The following is a 16803-nucleotide window of genomic DNA, read 5'->3' on the forward strand; positions in this document are numbered from 1 at the left end:
CTAGACTTCAGGGAAGCTATTAACATTTCTGGTGCATCCTTGAAGGAACTGAGGGATCAAACCCTGAGAAATCAGGCACACTGGAGTACCGCCCAGCAAGCCTGCCCGAGGGTCAGCTGAGGCTCGCCCGCAGCTGGGTCGGATTTACCATTTCTGTTGCTCAGAGCTCAGACTCTGTAAAGGTGGATGGCCACTTGTAGAGAAGTGATAGGATGCAAACTGAGTTCTGACCCTTAGGGAAGATAAGCTCAAAGGTTTTGCTTTTATTTCCCTACAAGTCATGGGATAGCTTTCATTTTAACTTGGAAATCTTATTCCGGCATACTCCTCCACCCACCGACCCCATGGACTGAGATATAGTTTCTTTATCTCCCTCTCTGAACAAGCTTTGTCATCTGGCTCTTTCCTTCTTAATGACATAAATAAACATTTTTTCACATGAGCCAATCATCTGTATAAGAATGACACTTTTTACATTTTGAAAAGTATGTTTCAACACAATCAAAGACAAAGGAAACTGATGGGAATAATACATTTTGAGGATTGTCAGGGCTGGATTCATCACAGATAAAAAGTACAACCTAAACGCCAAGCCTTGTTCTGTAATTCCATGTTCGCCTAACAACATTCTGGTTGTTAGCTGCCCCTGGTTTTACAGGGAGAGAATATGATGTAGTGACTAGTAGCAGCCACACGCCCATCTCTCTTTGTAAACAGATGCTCTTTCTGGTTTATATTTCCATCTCTGGAGGCTCTAAGGTTGGCTGCTTGAATTTTTTTAAGGCTGGGATCCTGAGATCTCATTTTCTGGGTTTCTGACACCATACAGCTGAGGCAAGACTCCAAATGATGGTGACTACACCAGGGAAATGCTATCTGTGAAGTTTTCTCTCGGGATAACAAGCGATCCTGCCCCTTCTCTGCTAAGTGAGCCAACTGAGGTTCAGAGAAGTCAGGTGGCTTATAACAGTCAGACTGTGATCAAACCTCCATCTGCCTGACAACTCATCTGATCTTAAGGAGTACCACCTGCAAATACCTGGTGACAGACGATGCATGTGCTGGATTAAGATATGTATTTCCATTTTATATTTCCTTCTAGGGCCGAGCCTATTCCTGACTTGGGGAGAATATTGCAAAAGATGTGGGCTTTAAGTGCTGAAAATGACACTCCTTCCAAGAAGGAAAACAACTTTATCATATCAGGAAGAACAAAGGTCCACTCTCAAAACACTGAAATATATTGAAATAGCAAAGTGAACTCAGCTGGGAGAAAAGCTGATGGTAGCCAACGCAGCTACAAGAAATAAAGTGGCTCCTTGGGAGTGACTCAAATGTTCAAGGGTCGTGCGCATTAGGAGCCATAAATAAAAGATACTGGAAAATGATTAAAAAAAACCAAAACCAAAAAACATTTCTGTAAAACAAAACAAAACAAAACAAAACAAAAAAACAGCTGCATGCAATTAAGGAATACAATTTTACTGAAAAACACAAATGACGGCAAAAAAAAATCCAAATGCTCTGAATGTGGAGAATAGGTATTTTCCTCTCTACTGAAAAAATTTTTTTGACTTAAAGTATGCAAAGAGAAGTGAAGCTAGAATTCATCTCAGAAATAGATTAAGCGGACACCAAAGAGTATTTAAGCTTCAGAAGGAAAAGAGGGGTTATCAGTGAATTGATAGCTAAGATCATAGGCTCCTTCTCTGCAAAGAGAAAAAAATCTGTGATAAGCTTTGTACAAACCAGAATTCATTTCAAAGATAAAATTCAGAAGCTCCAGGGCCAAAGATGCAACCTCATTTTCTCTCTACTCTGCCACAAAGCTGTTGACTCTGATTTCATTGACACAAAATAATCACCTCCCGTTACCAAAACTTAAGGGAGTGATTCTCAGTCTTTAAGGTGCAAAAGTATCCATTAAGAAGTTGCTAAAATGCAGATTCTTGGCCCCCACTCCCAGAAAATGCTGACCTGGCAAGTCTGGGTTGGGTTTAGGAACCTGCATTTTGACACGCATACCATGCAATGATGGTAAAAGTCATCAGAGGTTCTCATGCCAAACTCTTCTCTAAGGCTTCAGTCCCCATACTTTGGGTTGAGACCCATTAGTCTTGAAATCAACTTACTGGGACAGCACGTGAAAAGAAACAAAACAGAAAATGCTAGTGTATACCGTGCAGTAAACTTTTGAATACATTCTTACACGTGAGTGTGGGTGTATGTGTGTACTGAACTGTGAGGTTAAATGTATTCTGGACTGTGTCTCAACCAAGAAAGTTTGAGAGGCAGTGGCCTCTGGAGTATCACTTCCCTGTGACCCTGTCACTGTCCTCTCCCCAACCCTCAGCTAAGTACCAAATCATCACTCCGGCTCCAACTTCCTCCTTCTGCCACACGGCCAAAAATGGGAAGTGAGACTGTGTTTCTATGTTTGTTCTCAAGTGTCAGGAAGGACACTAGCCTTTTGGGTTCAGGGATGAATGCGGACAATTTGATGGAAGATCTTCTGGGATGTGGCAGAGCCTCCAACACAGCAGATGACGTGAAATGAACAAAAGCCATGTAGACTCTCACCTACCATTTTCTGAAGTTCTGAAGGAAGGAAAGGGCTTGGCGAGGAGGACTGGATGGAAAGTGAGGGGCAAACAATGGACAGTAAGCTGAAACTCAAGAAACTGGAAGATGAGCCCACACTTTATTCTTTCCGTATGAAGATGATGTTAGTAATCCATCACCAGGAGATGGCGATGTTTTTGCCTTTTGTTTGTTCTCCCCAGGAATGGGGATGGATACCAGCCCATTCATTTCTATCCTCCTGATACAGCTTCTAGTGATAGTAAAGAGTTTGTAGGAACTGGCTTGGACATGGACAGATCCACAACTTGTTCTCATGGAAATAGCTTTCACCAAGTGGCACACAGCCACGAAAAAGAGGGCAACTGGAAGATAACACCAAGCGTGTTCAGAATGGTATGCTTTTGACCCTGCCCAGCCTCTCCACTCATGTCTTTGCAGCCCCTTGGGAATTCCTCCACTAGGTCTATTTAGTAAAGTCCACCCACGGGGCTCAGGGAACTGAAAACCAGCCTTCAGTCCACTTGCCAAGCTGTGCAGTCTGGGTTGGGATTATTTGCAATCTGAGGAAGGGATGTTTTTCTATTTCCCTGGCCCCCAAACCATACCACCACTCAAAAGAGTACCTTTGTCGTAACTCGTGTGAAGGTTTAATACAGGCTCGTCGCACCCCAATGGGAAGATAATTCTATCCACAAGGCAATGTGCTTTTTCCACGGTGTCAGGGAGTCATCCAGTGTTCTAAGAACACCCACAAGCAAGACACAAGCACAATTACCAGTCTCTGAGTAAAGTAACTCTTCTAATTACCATTTCTCCTCTCAAAAACTTCAAAACTGGAGCATGTATTTAACAACAAACATGTGGACGAACTATCAGGGTAATTGCATTCACTTAAAAAAGAAAAGGTACCTGAGATGTGAGCATAAGTCACTCCCAGAACCCATGCTGTGAGCCAGCAAGCTCCTCTGCTACATTTTCACTTAACAAGACCATTTCAGGTGCCTTATAAAGGTCAGGACACCATGTACTTCCGAGCATCTTATTTTGTTTGGTACCAATTCAGAAGAAAAGTAAAGCCATGCGGGAAACACACTTCCTGCCACCACTGAGGGGAAATGACTGATGTGAAGGAAGAAAGCTAAAAACCTCAGCTATAACAACTTGCACATCTAATTCACCATCACCATCTTTGCTAAATGCTTTCGGGGTGGGAGGGTTGGGGAGACAGGTCTTTTGCATTGCTGGGCTATCGATAATCTTCCTTTGTTGAGACCGCTTCACTCCAGAAGGAAAAAGGGCTCTATTTTATACCTGCTATTTCCCTATCCTGTCGATGGGGATAAGACATGTCTGCTAAGAAAGGCAACTGCAGTGGCTAAAAGTAGCAAGTAGGCACTCGTGGAAGTCCTTTCCCTTTGGTGCTGAAGGACAGTGGGTTATCAAGCGTGCTCCTCTCTGCCTGGGCAGGAGACCCAGAGAAGAGGGAAGGCAGTGTTCCCAAACACTGGAGGGAATCGGGAGGGGCCCGCCCGCCTCTCCCTATGGCAGAATTAGCAGTGACTATGCAGCTTCCTGCAATTTAATCACCAAGGGAGTCCTCACAGCCTCCTAATGGCGTTTGTCAATTAGCATATTAGAATATGTGACAGGTGGTGAAGGCTGGTGTTTACCAAACAGACACATCAGTCTAGGGTAACTGGATAAATCAGCTAACTTGTGGCAGGGGGCCAACCCTGCACCCCCACCCTAAAATGTCAGAAGCTTCTGAGCTTTTCTGAAAAGTCTGTAATGCCTCTTAGCGCACACGGCTCTCTGGTCATGTTAAGATAGCTGCACTCCTTCAGTGCACCACAGCCTCTGACAGCCCTTTGCACAAGTTTGCTTTCAAATGCCTTCCCATCCTCCACTTTCCTGCAGAGTCAACACTGACTTCTAGGAAGCCTTTCTCATTCCTCTGTGGCGGGTTAAGTTCCCTCCCCCGCCCCCCATCCCCCAGCGCAGCCTAGTTTTGCATCTGTCATTGTCCTTATCCCACGATCTGCCCACTGTTTTCCAGTCTCCCCATTAGACTATGCGCTCCCTGGGGATTCATAACACATCCTTACAGTGAATGAATGCACAGTCTATGTATTGAATGAATGAATGAGTGAGTGAGTGATGAACTAATGAATACATGCTTCAGAACTCAACTTCCCATACAATCCTTTCTTTCACCATATCCTATGTCAGCTGCAAAATCAGTATCTCCTTTTAATAAGTGGTTAGGGAGACTGACGTCTTTAGAGTTTGAAAAAGGGGGTAGTTGGCCTGTTACCTTCTCTCAGTCTGATATTTATTTGCTCTTCTGGGTAAGACAAGTAACTCATCTCCAGTTAAGAGAGTATTAACTACAGAGAGGGTTTTGGCTCTCAGAATAGTGGAGTGAGATTATTACCATCTAGACATCTTTATGTATTAAAGACAACAACAAAAAGCATTAGAGTTCTTCCACAGAAAACCAGAGAAACCTCCCTCCACTGCGTTCCTTGGCCCAGGCCTCTGCAGACACTGTCACTGACATATGCCTTGTTTAAACTCTGCCAGCAACTCAAATTCAGCTCTGTTTGTGATCCTAGGTTTTCTTCCATGAAGTGAGGCAACTATCACGGCAGAGATGGAACATAACCAGGGCTTACCCTGTCCTGACCCAAGACATCTAAATTATGTCTCGAAGAGAACTGCACGCCCCCTGAATAATACAACCATCTATTGAGAGGCTGGTAATTGACAATTAAGCCGCCACATCACCCCCGAAGCCCCCTTTTCGGTGAAGCTGGGAGTATACGAAATCCTTTCCCTTTTAACGAAGTTGGAATAACAGACCAACTCTTTACAGCACCACGTGACACTGGAACCTCAAGCTTCTGCAAGATTTTGGCCATAAATGCATTTTTGATCAATTCATTTGCTTGAAAGCCAGCTTTCCCTGTTTTATGAGATACCCCCTCAATGATCACGTTTTCCAGAACAATCAGTCTCTGATGATCTGCCTTTAAGCTCTGATTTCTCTCCTTGGCTGAGCCCACAGAGGAATGCCATTGTGACCCCTGCATCAGGGCGCCTGCGCGGTGCAGCATGGCTACGAAATGTGACCCTAAGGGAAGAGAAGAGAGCGTTCTGACCTTGTGCAGCTCCACAGGAGTCGGGGACATGATCTCCTTTATTTCCTGCTTCATTTTTCTCAAGGTGACAGACTTCCTGCCCACGTCCGAGGGCAGAGTGTTGCTCCGAGTGGTTTGGCTATAGTGTGGCCGCGAGCTGCTCCGTTCCTGGAAGCTGGCCTGTCGCCCCAGCTGATTGCGAGGTGTAGGGGCCTCGTGATTCAAACTCATCGTGCTCCCCGACATAATTGTTGCCTGTGGCATTGACAATTTTCAAAAACAATTAAGCCATGGACTAACAAAAGGGTTTGGTTGCTCAACATTAAGCACATTTCCCTTCTGCCCACTCAAAATACAGTCTCTTCAGGGCATAACCAAAGGCTGGAGAATGGACGTACTAATTGCACTATGAAAGTCTTGGAAAAGTGCTTTGCAAGTGACATTTATAATGCACATCTCAAATCCAATTTAAGTACTTAAGCCATTGGGTTTATTTAATCAAATACCACCCCTGGCAGTTTCGAGGCAAACTGAAACGCTCTAACATCTGTTTACTGCAAACGACATTTTAAGCATTAACTTTCCACTGAGTGGGCTCTAAAGATGGGATTCATGAGGCAACCTTCAAAATATCTTACAGAAATGAACTGAGAACTTCTCAGTGGGGCCCAGGCTGCCTCTATTTGCAATGCCGCCTCCAGCACCACCTGGAAGTAAAAATGGGCTGAAATGAGGCCGCTGATACAAAGGCAAGGGCTTCGACCCAGTGCTGCCTCCCTGGCACTGGCCTGTTGTCTTTCCTTTGGCCAGGCGGCCTGCCCCAGGAGCTTGGAGGTCAGCTAGGTCTCCACATCATTTGGCGTAGATCAAGTTTCTTAGAAATGCCTTTGTGTGAGATCCTCAGAGAGGTTATCATGTATTAGGTGACTGGACTCAACCCTTTGCTCAAAAGCTGTGAGACTTGGATCGGATTTTACCAGTGAATTGAGAAGTTTGTTCAATTTCAAATATGTTCCCCGCATAATACACAAGGAATGGCAAGATCAGATCCCCAGAAGACTGAATCTCAGAAATGGAACAACAACAAAAAATGCATTCAAAACCAGTATCGTGTTGGGAAGTTCCATTTCTCATGGTTAGAGGATGCTAAAATTGTGAAAATATGCCTGTAGCCAGTTCTGTATTCCTCGCGATGATGGTTAACTCGTGGTACACCAGCATCAGCGAATCTGCCTGAAATCATGGGAACAGAAGACAACCTCCATATGCCATGTGACTGGCTACAACAGAATCTAGTGGTTTATATTAATATCAATGCTAAAAGTAACAGAGGTCTAATTTGTTGAGTCTTTTGAACGTATTTACCCATTCAAGCCTCACGACAACTTTATGTGGTAGGTACTGTTATTCTTCCTGATTTACAGGTGAGAAAACTGAGGCACAAAGAAGCTGAGTTACCCAGGGTCACACAGGCAGTAAAGGAGCCAAGGGCACTATGTAAAATCATTGATCAGGAAGGAACACTGAAAAGTGAGTAGAGTTTTCATTTGTTATCTAAGCTGTTATAATTCCAAGCTTCACCTGGTGTTCAGCTATACACATGCCACTAACAAGATCTTTGAATGACAGCCAAGTTGTGGCAGCCATGTAGGTATGGCTACAACTCTGTTCAAAAAGAAACAAAACAAGTGAACTTATCAATGTCCTGACTAGATCAGTTATCTTACTGATAACTTTGAAAAGAAAAATAGTAAAAAAAACCAAGAAACAAAACAAAAAAACCCTTCCTGGTCATTGAGCATTAAAACAAACTGAGTACCATATATACGTGCGTATGCAGAATACCATTAAATACTTGCACTATCTCTGGACGGTAGGTATTATAATTACTGTACCTCCTCATTTCAGTTAAGGAAAGGAATGCTTGGGTAAGTGAAGCAAGTTGCCCAAGAGTCTGGGATTGCAACCTTAGCAACTGACTCCACAACACTTATTCTTGACCACCAGGTTGTATTGCTTCTCGGTCAAGCATAAGGTTGAAACATATAAAACTGACTTTTTTAGTAAACAGGAAAAAAAACACTTAATATTTATCCACTGTGGATTATCCATACTATGGTATATTTCAGATAAATCCTCTTTAAATTGAAACCTTTCTATTACTAGCTTTGCGGGTGACATGGGACATCCTTTTATTTTATGCCATTTTACTCACATATATCATTTCCTTGTTTAATCTACTGTAACTGACAGTATCTGATGATTGTTTTCTTGCTGTGGTGACCATCCAGCTATTGTTTTTACCTACACAGACTAGCTATTTGCTTTGTTAACGTTTAATTTTTGTTCTCAGTTTTCATCTGACCAGCAGGAAGCACGCTGGAAGTAAAATAATCACTACAGCTGGGAGACAACAGTCTGCTGTTGATAAGCCTGAGCCACGACAGAAGTCACAGTCTGATCTAGAAAGGGTTCTGATGGAAGCAATGACATACCATCAATAGGTCTTCAGATCAAATTTTTAAAAGGTGGGTTGATAGCTTTGCTTAATGCAAATGTCAACTGAATTAGTGACATCTCTGAAGGAATATTAAAATTAAGGCACAAATACAAAAACTAAAATAAAAAGTTAAAAAATACTTATTTAGAGTTTTCTAGGATTTGTTTTTGCTTCAGGAGTATTTCATTTTGCATAATTCATAATTTATAATTATACTTTTTCAAAATTATCAGTGAGATAACTGGTATACATACAACCTAGCAGGAGTATGTTTAAGAGTTCTCTGACAACTAGTTAAAACTTCTTCCTATGTTATAGTGAGGAAAAAATAGTTAAGGCAGTATTCATTACTCAAAAAAGTGGCAAAAATAATTTCTACTGAACATTTATTAAAGTGCTATGTTCTGTGTTAAGCACCATATCAGCATTAGTCATTATAATCCACATATTTAAAGAAGAAATCTCTGATAAGAGAGAGTAACTTGTCCAAAGTCTTAGTATGAACTTTTCTCCTCTATTAAAACTATGCATTTCTCAGTGCTTAAGCTGAACCTAAATTACTGCTAGCAATGGGGAAAATGACAAGTATAATTTTCACTTTCATGTCAGTTGTAATCATTTTTCTTCTTAGCTAAACATCTACATTTATTACAGTACTAGTATGCTTTAACTTTTAATACTGGATATAAACTTCATATGCAGGAACCTAGAGCTCCAAAGATATTTTTTGCAGAGTAGCATTTGCAATCAAGGGATCAGAGTTCATCCAAACTAATACATGAATAGTCTTTGTGATAAAACTGTCACTAAGACTCTAATTCATGCATTTGTCACTCTCCCTCGTTGAAAATTTTAATTTCTCTTTGGCATATAAATTCCTCTCCTTTTTTCCTCCTGGATTTATAATCTCAAGGGGTACACCTGCCCTAAGTGACATCAGAGAAAATCTACAGGTTGTTACAACATACCTTCTATGCTGATGGAGGTTGCTTTCGTTAGATAACTCAATTTCTGGGCGAAAACAGAACCTCTTTGTATTACTTTTTACATCATCTTTGTTTAAGCTAATGCAGAAGAAGCTATTAGAATAGCTCCTTCTTGAAAAGAGTGAAGTATTTCAAAATGCAAAATGAAAAAGGCATATGAGCCAAAACATGCTTTTTAAAAGCAGGAATATGTTAAAAAATTGTGAACTGAGCTCTTTTTTCAGTTTGGTCCCCTTTTGCTGATCATTCTCCATACAGGAAGTGGTAAAAGTTTAAATAAGCCAGCTGATACTTAAGCATTCTGCTTTTTTGGAAAGTTGCATTAAAAAAAAGAATTAATTGCTAACATCTTAATATATTTAAGCTTTACAGGATTATCCATCTCCAGGTCCTTTAACTGTGCTCTGAAGCTGAAATTCATGCCAGGAAATACCATGATGTTTACAAATTCAAACTAATATTTTTCTTTGTAATTCTCTTTGCAGATACACAAACATTAGAATCACATAAAATATCCACACATGCAATCGAGAAGCAAAATAATATAAAGATGAGTCGTCATTTTAGAATTGCAAGAGTTCCACCCAGTTAGGCCATTCACATTCCTTATGGTGACTTGGGGACCTCATATGACATCAAAATAAAAAAATGAGACTTTGCCACTTTATTTTTTACAGCTCAGAAAATTTAAAAGAACATAAAAGGAAACAGTCCAGGACTTCCCAGACCAAAGTGTGAATACTGTCAGCAAATTTATGGCTTTGATGAAAGAATTCACCAGGAGTTCTGCTATTACACTCCATCTCTCCACAGCGCCTCGAATTCACATGAAGTTACCACAGAATCAGGATTTGCAGTTAACAGCACGTACTATGTAACTGTTTGTCGAACAGACTGGCCTTTTTCACCAGCTGCAGTGTCATGAACTTTAAAGGCAAAACAAAATGATATTTCCTCTTATGTTCCTCTGCACAAATTAATGTCTCTACCAGGTACAAATGAAAACATGCCAAAGAAACCCTTCTAAAGCAAATAAGAGAAGGAAAGGCGCCACTGCTGGGAGGCGCAGCTCCCCCTAGCGACCCAGTGGCAAACACGGACAGTCCGGGTTAGCAGGGAGCAATGGCAGAAGCCACAGGTCAGTAAGCTCGGGTTGGGGTGGGAATGGGGAAAGAAACACTTCCAACTGCATTGGATAAAATCAAATCACTGTCCGGAAGGCAAGGGGGCAGGGAAGGCAGCTTCACAAGCAAAAATATAAACATAAAGGGTAGCTACCAAGAGAGTCATGTTTCTCAAAGACACACGCCTGTCAGCTTTCTCCTGTGGAAAGGGGTTAAAGCTTTTAAATGAACTGGTGTGATCAATGCAAACTTAAAAGGACCAAAAAACAAAAACAAAAACAAAAAAATGAATGTAGAAATAATAAAAGAAAATAGCAGGACAGAGGCTACCTCGAGCTCTCTCAGAATTCCTGACTGTCCACAGGTTTCCAAATCCTCCAGCGCTTGGGACCAGAAGTTCTCTTCTTGCTCAGGCCTCCGTACTGTCAGGAGCCCCTGTAAAACTGTTGCCAAGAAGCACAGTCTGGGTTAGGAACTTGCCAGACATTTTTTTCTCTTTTTTGGTATCCAGAATCTCTCTCTTCTTTATTTCATACACAGAATAGCGATACATTTTCTTAATTCTTTTTTTTCCCTTTACAGGGGGAGGTAATTAGGTTTATTTATTTATTCATTTATTTTTTTAGAGGAGGTACTGGGAATTGAACCCAGCACCTTGTTCATGCTAAGTATGTGCTCTACATTTGAGCTACACCCTCCCCCTAAAGATTCATTTTGGATCTGGCTTTCTTGCAACTGTGGCCTCCAAGTCAGGCCAGCTCCAATGGAAGGATGCTTTAGGAAACCCAAAGTGTCTCAAACACCGGAAGGAGGGACAATGGTCTCACTGACTGAATGTCCGAGTAGTCACGGCTACTGCGGAATGAGCTGCAACCACATGGCACCCGTGGGGATATCTTTCAGCTGCTCTGTCTCCAGGGAAAGAGAAATTGAACTTTTCTCTGAGAGAGGAAAACATATTTTCTCCAGTCATTATACACATCAGTATAGATCAGTTAAGTGCTATCACTTTTTATGAATTTCCTTAAAATAAAATTTTGGTAAGGAACAAACTGCTAAAACAGACCTGTCAGTTAAAAACAGGGAACCCTAATGTACCTTTTTTTTTTAATGTAAGTTAATGTGAAACTACTTTCTAAATGAAAGGAGAGGGAACTAGTCAGTGTGAGGACATGGTTTATGGAAGTAGGTTTTCCCCACGTGCTACTGTTGTTTTCCTCGGGGGAAACTGAGCTCTTGCCCTGTTGTGTGGGTGTCCAGGCTCCCGCTGGGCAGGACAAGTCTTAGGGTCCCACCGTGGGGCTGGCATGACGGTCACCGCCGCTTCGTGTGAAGCTTCCATCACATCTGGCCCAAGTGACCTGGAGGCAGCTGGGACAGGGCAGCAGTCGGTGAGAACCTTACCCGCTGACTGTGGACCGCTCCCAGTCTTCGTTACTCAGCCCCACATCTGGGTAAGTCTGGCTTCGCGGCTTAGTGACTGGGGACAAACTGCCTCTCTGTTTGGGACTCCTCCAGTCATAGGTGTTGAAGTTGTAACCTGAGGCCTGAAGGCCAGTGCCTGAAACAAAAACAAGGCGTTATATTCTGTTTCTAGAATACCTCAAGAGAGGGCAGTTTGGTAACTTGTCTTTTCCTGTGGTTTCTGTGAGTTTGTTCAAAGGGGCCTGACTTAGAGCTGAATTTGGGATCACAAAAGCCGTAAAGACAATACTCAGGTCTTATATCAAAGACACATTCACACCTATGACCCCAACTGATTCTAACAACAACCTGGAGGAAAGAGGACCCTCAGACCCCAGCGGCGGGGCCACAGCGCTGCGCCCGTGGTTTCCAGGGCTCGGGCCCAGCGCCGGGCAAGAGATCTGCTAGCCCGAGGGGTACGCCCAGACCTGTATCCAACCCTTTCTAGAGCATGCCCCATAAAGTCGGAACCCTGACTTCGCTGCCCAGACACCCTGTGTCCACCTCCAGGATGGAGGAGGGCTTCTTGCCCAAGTCAGTCCTTCTGAGAGTGGAATTTGCCACCACATACGGGTTCCAGGCCCAAGGAGTGGCGAAGGGGCACTGGCTGCAGGGGTGTGAACCGGCCAAGACTCTGCTGGCTGGGCCCACAGATATCAGGGATGGGCCTGAGGATAACTTGATCCCATGGGAAGTGACACTGTGAGCGAGCAGAGGGTCGAATGACAACAGTAACAATAACAAACACAGGGTGGGCCTTCACTATGCACCTAGAACTTCACTACGTGCTCCATTTGTGCCTCCTCATTTATTCCTCATAGTTGCCTTTGAAGGTAGGTGCCGTTATTATCTGCACTCAAGTACTAGGGGTGTTCGCAGACTTTCTGGGGGATTCCAGTCCTAATTTTAGGAGAATCAGCTTTCAGATCCTCAAGTTCCACAAAAACCAACCTCGCTGAGAAAGCTCCGGGGGTCTGAGATCTGTCAACGCTCCCTTCTCACTTCCCTGTTCACAACTGATTTTGTGACCCTTTACAAATGAAAGACATATTTCTCATCCATCTCAAACCTTTGAAGGAGCTTGGCCCTGGGATATAAAAACTCCCAGGCGCCAAATCAAGGGATAATTAGGGAAAGCCCCGTCCCTGAGGGAACAGATCCAGCACAAGGCTCTTACCCTCTCTCATCATCTCTCTCTGCATCTCAGGATCAGAATTCAGAAGGACGGTTGTCAGGTTTAGGAGGTGGGCACATTATGATATTTATTTGAATTCCAAAACAAAGACTGACTTCCTTTCTGACAAGGAGTTATGTCTAATTAGCTTGATGGGTGACAGTGAGGAATGGCTTTGACAATTAGGTTATATAATGGACATTTTCCACAGATCTGGGCTTAATCTGTGGCTCCATATTTTGACAAAAAGATATTTCAAGCATCTTTGCCACACACTGAAAATGACAGGTTTTCCAAATATTACAATTTGGGGAGAAAAATATTAGGATGACAACTTTAAGTGTGTGGTGGGGTCAGCAGTTTTTCAAAATTCTTCTGGGTTGGGGGTTGTTCAGATGGGAGAGCAGGGGCTGTTGGTAGGTCTGAGTCCATGGTTCGTGCTGTCACCACCATCCATGGCTTCATCTACCACTTCAGGCTGTGACCCATTGTGTGTGTGTGTGTGCACTGACATGTGTGTACTGGGTTGCAATATAGTATGTATTTCTTACTATGTTTAAAAACACATAATATGGCAAACAGGCCAAGGGCCCCATTTTCACATACAATTAAATGACCCAACCACGTAAGATGACTATCTTCACGTCATCCCTTGTCTTGTCCTTCCCATTCACTTTCCCTCCACTTGTTCCGTCCTGTAATGCCATCCTCACTATCAGTTAGAGCCCAGAGAGAGCAGGGTGTCCAAGGAGAATGCTCTCTGATCAAAGAGATCTGATCTCCAGAACGCAGGGGAAAGCCCACAGCCGCAGGATGGAGAAACTCTACGGAACCTTCTGTTTCAGGAAACCAAGGAATAGAAGTCCGTATAGAATAGAAATATTTACAGTTCAATATCTTGTTTTCTTCCCTGGGTAACTGCAGAGTGTGGCTGGGTACCTGGGAAGAAATCCTGTGTGAGGAATGTGCAGCTTTCTGTCTAAAGAGCTGAACTACAAGAACACACGAGCCTCTTCTTGAAGGGGAGCAACCGAGCAGCAGCTGCATTTCTCCCGGCTCTGTCTGACAGGCTGCCCATTTTCCCCTTTGGAACCTAATAAACTAACCCCCAAATATGTGACGTCTCAGTTCTGGTGATTCAGAAAGAGTTGGGGAAGCCCACACCTCACTGCCCTTCACTGGCTTTAAACTTGCTGAGAGACAAATGCAAAATGGTGGTGTGCTGGGAGAGGGGGGCGGCGGCGGTGGCAGTATCCTTTTCTGAGACGCATTAACCCACCTGACCATTCAGTTCCCAGGGGAAATTCCAACATGTTTTAAACTGGGCAGATTAACTTTCTGATCTGCCTTCCAACTGTCGTAAGTAGTTCTTGATGACTCGGTCAAGAGTCTATCTTTTTGGCTCCCTCTGGCCCCATTCTCCCCCACTGCCGCTGCACTGTGTGTCAACAAACTGGGTCCCACTCCTGGGATGCACTGAGCTCTAAGGGGGCAGGAGGCCAAAACTGCACAGTTAGCTGACTGTAGCAGACCACTAATTGCCTATCAAAACATCCATTCTTCTCTTCATCCTTTTACCAGAAACCCAGTTTTTAGGGTGGGCATATTACTGCTCAGGATAAGGCCATATTTCTTAGCCTTCCTTGAAGCTAATTGTTAATTTCACTACGCAAAAAGTTCTGGCCTATGGTATGTAAATGAAACTTCTGGAAAGGTTCCTCACAACCCTCTTTCCTGATGCCTGGAATGCAGATGAAATGGCTGGAGCCCCAGTAACTATCTTGGACCAGGTGGCAAAACCAAGGTCAGAAGCCAAGTGCTAAGCATAATAGAGAAGAAATATTTAAGAGCATGGGTCCTTGATGGCACTGTGGAGTTACATACTAGCTCTGAAATGCCTACTTCTTGATGATTTAAGTCACTGTAATATTAGGGGTTTTAGTTCTGTTCAGCTAAGTCAAATCCAACTGATTTGCTGGGGTTACAGTTTGCTTTGTAGATCTGACTTCCTCCTCATTTAAGTCCCAGCATCAGACTTGGGTTGGAGTAGAGAAATGACAGTCCTGATTCTGGCTGTGAATTTAATCCAGCTTTTCTAACAACCCTCACTGGTCTGCCAAAAAACATACAAAACGTTGATATTTTAATTTATTGCTGACCCCAATTTCGATTTCTCAACTGATTTAGAATTGATAAAGGAAGGGACTTATTATCATCAAAAGACCTAGCGCTATTGGTACGCTAAAAAAGACGAAAGCTTGCTTAGAGAAGAGTGAGACGTTCAGGGTGTGGAGTAAAAGGTACTGCAAAGAAGTGTCAGGACATGAGATCAATAAAGTAGCTGGGGACTAGATTACAAAGAACTCTGTGTTTTAAACTGAGGCCCTTTGACTTTATCCTACAGCAACAGAGAACCATCAAAAGTTTTTTTTGTTGTTGTTGTTAGTGGCATTGCTTTAGTTTTTCTAAAGCTCACTGATAGTAACGTGGAATGGTAAGACAAAGTAAGATAAGCGAGGAACTAAATACCTCAGGCCTGAGAAGGATTTCTAAAAAAGGCAATGGCAGTGAATGGAGAGACGTAAGATGTTGGGCTGGTAGAAAGCAGGAAGATGCCAGGGTCCTGGTAACACTGTGCGGCCACCTGCCTCCTCCAGCCCTTTCCTACAGTGGGAGCAAAATACCTTCCATCTTGTTTAAACACCATCTTTTGTATTTTCTTTTATCTGTAGGTGAATTTAGCCCCTAACTAACGTAGGTGGATGATGATGGCATAATTTTAAGTAGGGAATATCTGAGGGAAACAAGGTTTGGGTAAAGGCAAGCTGGTTGACATAGCTGAGATGCTAACAGGCCCTGAGGAATACCCCTTCATACCAGGAATCAAACTTAAAAGCCATGGAAAGAATAAAGTATATGAGGCAGCCCAGGTGCCAGAAAAATCAACTGCCAGAAGGTTGATTCTGAAAGTACTTCTGAAAGTTGATGGAATCTTGGCATAGTAATTTTTATTTTTGGGTAACTACACCTCAGATATTTGTAACATTCTGATACTCCAGTATTTTCGTATTTTGTTTTTAGTACCACAATATTGTGAAGATAAGTATCTTCCATTTGAGCTCTTAATTCACATTCACTTTTAATTTACAAAAGTGAACTAAGCAATGCTGGTTCATATTCATAAAGTTTAAAGTCAGAGAATGGTTTTGAAATTCAACCTTCAACTCTAAAATTGTGATTGGAGCTCCTGCCATTACTTAGTTTCATTTTTGGAAGCCAATTTTAGCATAGGAGAGTGAGCCAGATAATTTCCTGCCAAGTTTATTTCTTAAGGACCCAATTTTGTTAAGAATAAGAAAATCAAATCATACATTTATGTAACTATTTGTAATTGGTCTTGCCAAGAAACATTCGATGTGTTTAGATGAGACTGTGGTTTTAAAATGGCCAAGCAAAGAGAGTTCTATCTTCTCTTAGAAATCACCCCGAAACAAAAAGGGATGACAAGTAACAGAATGTAAATTCCGTCTTCGGCAAAACTCGAATCTGGAACCATAGTATGTGGGGGACGTTACCAAATTCTGTGAAAAGTCAAACGGGGTGTGGGGGCTGGTGGTAAGAAGCCAAGAGGAGACACCTATAGGCAGAGATTTGGGAGAGCGCCCGGTCCTCCATCCAAAGCAGGGGTCGTGGCACAAGGCAGGACACTCATGCTTTGCTTGGAACACTAGGATGGACTGTATTGATTGGCGGCAGGAAGTGCCCTAGACGCAATTTGGCGCCAGGGAAAATCCAGGGAGGTGGGCTGAAAGACACCTCCAGAGGTGCCACA

General features: G+C 42.9%; 1 protein-coding gene across 1 annotated transcript in view; it reads right to left on the reverse strand.

Annotated features, from left to right (window-relative positions):
* GRIP1 (glutamate receptor interacting protein 1) overlaps window positions 1–16803 on the reverse strand; it is a 614867-nt gene that overhangs the window by 34606 nt on the left and 563458 nt on the right. Inside the window, 5 exon segments of the mRNA XM_032493355.1 lie at window positions 5745–5978; window positions 10488–10532; window positions 10664–10744; window positions 10746–10776; window positions 11738–11894. Of these exon segments, the coding sequence (XP_032349246.1) occupies window positions 5745–5978; window positions 10488–10532; window positions 10664–10744; window positions 10746–10776; window positions 11738–11894 (548 nt within the window).

This window comes from Camelus ferus, chromosome 12 (assembly GCF_009834535.1).
Source record: "Camelus ferus isolate YT-003-E chromosome 12, BCGSAC_Cfer_1.0, whole genome shotgun sequence".
Classification (NCBI taxonomy): Eukaryota; Metazoa; Chordata; class Mammalia; order Artiodactyla; family Camelidae; genus Camelus; species Camelus ferus.